General features: G+C 40.9%; 1 protein-coding gene across 1 annotated transcript; it reads right to left on the bottom strand.

Moving 5' to 3' along the window:
• Positions 1-239: 239 nt before the first annotated feature.
• On the bottom strand, positions 240-1,169 carry LOC147735079 (olfactory receptor 5AP2-like). The gene has a single exon (XM_086952604.1). The coding sequence runs from the start codon at positions 1,167-1,169 to the stop codon at positions 240-242; it is 930 nt and encodes a 309-aa protein (XP_086808730.1).
• Positions 1,170-4,496: the final 3,327 nt, after the last annotated feature.

Below are 4,496 nucleotides of genomic sequence, written 5' to 3'. Positions count from 1 at the left end.
TGTTTACACTCAAATAGTTGACTTTATTGGTCCCATTATTTCCCCTCTCGTGTTCAATGTGTTCATTCACCTTTGTGCTTTTTTGTTTCTTTGTATACTCTTCTTCATTCTGCACCTATTCTGTATGTTGGTCCCCCAAATTACTGCAATAAAAGGTTGTTATACAGTTGAGACTGACATTTTGCAAAGACAACTGTTCAATTTACACCAATTTGGAAGAATACAGAAGCACTGTTGTTTCAGTATGTACACCCCATGATCCGTCTAAGGGAACCTTTTACATCCCTGTTCCTCAAGCTGTAGATAAGGGGATTCAACATAGGGATCACCGTAGTGTAAAAAACAGAAACAACTCGATCTCGATCTTGTGAGGCGCTTGACACTGAGCCCACATACATAAAAAAGACTGTGCCATAGAAAAGCAGTACACATGAAAAATGGGAGGCACAGGTAGAGAAAGCCTGAAGCCTCCCTTCTGTTGAGCGGATCCTAAGCACTGCTGAGATAATTGAGACATATGAGGTAACAATAACCATAACAGTGCTGACAGTAATGAGTGATGAAAATGTGTACAGCAGGATATTGTTGAAGAAGATTGCAGTGCAGGAAAGTCTCAAAAGTGGTAGTACATCACAGAAGAAATGCTGGATCACATTGGGTCCACAAAATGAAAGTCTAAAGATGCATCCTGCGTTGATAGCAGAGGTTACTAAACCACCAGTATAGGATGTGGCCAAAAGCTTAAGGCAAGCCCTCTGGTTCATGATTGCCATGTATCGCAGTGGGTGGCAAATGGCAGTGTAGCGGTCAAAGGCCATCACAGCAAGAAGAAAGCACTCTGTTGTCCCAAAAACAGCAAAAGTAAACAACTGAGCAGCACACGCCTTAAGAGAAATGGTTTTCTTTTTCATCAGCAGATGGCTCAAGTTCTGTGGTGTGATTGCTGTTGAGTAGCAGATGTCAACAAATGACAGGTTAGCTAAAAAGAAGTACATGGGACTATGAAGGGAAGGTGACATCCAAACAATGACCAGAATTCCCCAGTTTCCCACCAATGTGATGCTGTATATCATCAGAAACAGGACGAACAGAAAGATCTGGAGTTCTGGAACTTCTGAAAGTCCAAGGAGGATGAATTCTGTGATGAAGGTGTGATTTTTATTTTCCATTGAGGTAACAAGAGTTCACCAAACCTGTTGATTAGTTAGAGGCTTTAGTTAAAAACAACCCAGTGCTGTACATATATCTGATATTCATGTGTGTGTATCAATGAATAAGTTATTTAAACGTAATGCTGTTCACAGGGGAGCGTGCTTTGAGCTTTCCCTACTTCCTTTGACTGTCTCTAAAATGAGAATGCATGTGGTGAACACTGTTCAGAAGAAAGACTTTAAATAGTGATGAATTCAAAATCCCAAACTGTAGTTTAGGGATCTGATTCCCGAAGGCTTTGCTATGGGGTGGTGTTATTTTCTCTTCTAGTACTCCTAGCATACTCTTCAATTTCACGGTACTACTGACTTACTTTACTTCTGCCTTACTTACTAGGCCTAAGTAGTGAAAGAAAATCTACTTGCTGACTCATGTGTATTTTAAAATCATTAATTTTCTAAATATTAGTATTTTTCTATATGCCCATCCATTATTTTTACATGTTTTTGATAACATTCATGTAGGTTTCTGCATTGCTTACAGTTATAACCATTTTCCCATGTTTTACCTTAATCAGTTTTTTAAATATTTGTTTATTATGTGTGCAACATGTTGCATTGGTGTATGCATTGTTAAAATGTACATGCTGTTTAATTAAATTCAATCAAATAACATTTGTTAAATTTGTTTACTTGCTTTTTGTACTTATATTTGCATTTGTGCATTGTGGTGTAAAAGACTGTCTGCTGTATCTACAGTGATATAATGGTGTTTGTCTTTTATTTATGTTCAGCTGCATTTAGACATTGGACTTTTAGCTGGTAGTGTAATTCATTAGTGCGTGTATCAAGAGGGAGAGAGAGGACCAGATAGCTAGTCCAGATCCCCGGTTTATATGTAGATTAATCAAAAAGAGACTAGCTATGGGTTGGGATGGTATGATGTTTACAATGTAAAAATCATTGTGACTCAGGTAAGTTTTGTCGGTCAGGGGTGTCACCCATTGGGTGTCTTTAGAAAGCCCTCACCCACCAACCTAGTTGGTGGCATGCTTCATCATCGGGCCCACCCAGTGACACCTAGCGTGTCCCGGGTGTGCTACGACGCCTGAATACAGCGGAGCAGGTATGTCACTGTGTGTGCGGTGAGGGATGTTAAGAAAGTGAGTTTAAAACGGCTTGGCGGGGGACCCTATACCCGGAGGGTAAAAGACTTTATTAATAGGGCCTCCGTCAGCGGTTAAAAATAAGGCTGTGGGACGTAAGAGGCGAGTTACGACCTCTCACGTCCTTTAGAGTGTCAACATGTTTCAGCCAGTGCCTTATTGATATGCTGGCTTTCTTCAGGACAGTTAAAATGGGTGTGGGTGTGATTAAAACTGTGAGAGGGGGGGATTCCCTTCTCAAGATCACGCTAGTTTTAAGTTCCACGAAGGAGGCACACTAGGTCCACAGCCGGCATCGGCCAGAAATCCTGGTCTACCCTTTGCCACTTCAAAGTTACCTTGAAGAGGACACCACTTAAAACTAGCGTGATCTTGAGAAGGGAATCCCCCCCTCTCACAGTTAGATACACTTTAGGACGTGTAGACACATAGTCCACACTACACACCCACTAGTTTTAATCACACCCACACCCATTTTAACTGTCCTGAAGAAAGCCAGCATATCAATAAGGCACTGGCTGAAACATGTTGACACTCTAAAGGACGTGAGAGGTCGTAACTCGCCTCTTACGTCCCACAGCCTTATTTTTAACCGCTGACGGAGGCCCTATTAATAAAGTCTTTTACCCTCCGGGTATAGGGACCCCCGCCAAGCCGTTTTAAACTCACTTTCTTAACATCCCTCACCGCACACACAGTGACATACCTGCTCCGCTGTATTCAGGCGTCGTAGCATACCCGGGACACGCTAGGTGTCACTGGGTGGGCCCGATGATGAAGCATGCCACCAACTAGGTTGGTGGGTGAGGGCTTTCTAAAGACACCCAATGGGTGCCACCCCTGACCGACAAAACTTACCTGAGTCACCATGATTTTTACATTGTAAACATCATACCATCCCAACCCATAGCTAGTCTCTTTTTGATTAATCTACCCAGTGTAATTCATTACCCACATTGATTTGCATGTGATTCCCTTCCAGTATCTGTGACTTGTCATGGGGGGTGTATGACTTACCCAAGGATTGTATAGGGTAGATTTGAACCTATTTAAGTTGTTGTGCTACTGGAGCAGATGATAGTGTAACCTTAGTGAATTACAACTGTTTTTTCTAGTTTGGAGTACACCTACCTTTTTCCTTTCTCAATCCTGGAATTGGGCAGTTCAGCAAGAGTAAACCTTTTATTCAGCTCTTTGTGAAGTGGGCCATATTTTGAAAAGTCATACACCACAACCTCCATGTACAGCACTAAATTGTATTTAGTAGTATGTGGAGGGAAACTACTAGAGTACCATCATAAAACAAGATGAGAGAGACCCCCTGTAAGCCAAAGGGGCACGGCTGCTGAGACAAAAAAAAGCAAGCCACCCTAAACCAAGAACATGTTACAAAGCAAGAGAATTGATTAGAAAAAAGTGCAACTGTGCAATAAGTAAACATGGAAAACATCACCACAACCATATTTTTTTATATGTATCATCTGTAATCAATCTAAAATTCATAAAACATAGAAGACAAGTCAATACATCTACGTACTCCAGAATATAATTCCATTCAGAATTGCATCAAAAATTATCCCTGCACTTTTCATAAAACATCATCAGATCATGAGTTCATATCCTTTAAAATCTCAACAATCAAATGTGATAGAAACTGTACAAAATATGCTTGTCACCCCATGTTAGTCGGGTCACCTACATAAGCTCTGTATTGGTAGGATACGAGCTAGATAGAACTCTGACTGTTAAAAGTGATGTGTGTGTCTGATCCAGCTGCCTTTTTTGAGACCTTGTGCCAAAGCACACGCTATGATGACATGGGAGCTGTTGGAGCGATCATTATTGATTTTTTTAGTATCAGTTAATATTGGACTAAGGGCATGATTTAAAATTTGGTGGATGGGTACTCCATCTCAAACCTTATGGATATCACATCTCCCTTCTTACAAGTGTTTTATATCCTAAGACAAAAATGTCCTCAACCAAAGAACAACTGAGCAGGCTACAGTTTGATTGTTTGTCCTGCTCACAGCTTTTTTTATATTGTGGGATTCAAAGCTGCGGCTATCAACAGATAATTTTTGTAGGTTTGCAAAAGGAAAACCAGAATCAAAAAAGTGACTGAGTGAAAATGTAAGTCTTGGAATCAACGTGAGGTGAAGCATCCATTCCTGTGGTG

This window comes from Lissotriton vulgaris, chromosome 1_2, assembly GCF_964263255.1.
Source record: "Lissotriton vulgaris chromosome 1_2, aLisVul1.2, whole genome shotgun sequence".
NCBI lineage: Eukaryota > Metazoa > Chordata > Amphibia > Caudata > Salamandridae > Lissotriton > Lissotriton vulgaris.
This window is presented reverse-complemented; position numbering and strand designations above follow the sequence as displayed.

Bases quoted from the DNA above. Each gene is read 5' to 3' on its own strand.
- LOC147735079 (XM_086952604.1), bottom strand. From the start codon at position 1,169: ATGGAAAATAAAAATCACACCTTCATCACAGAATTCATCCTCCTTGGA.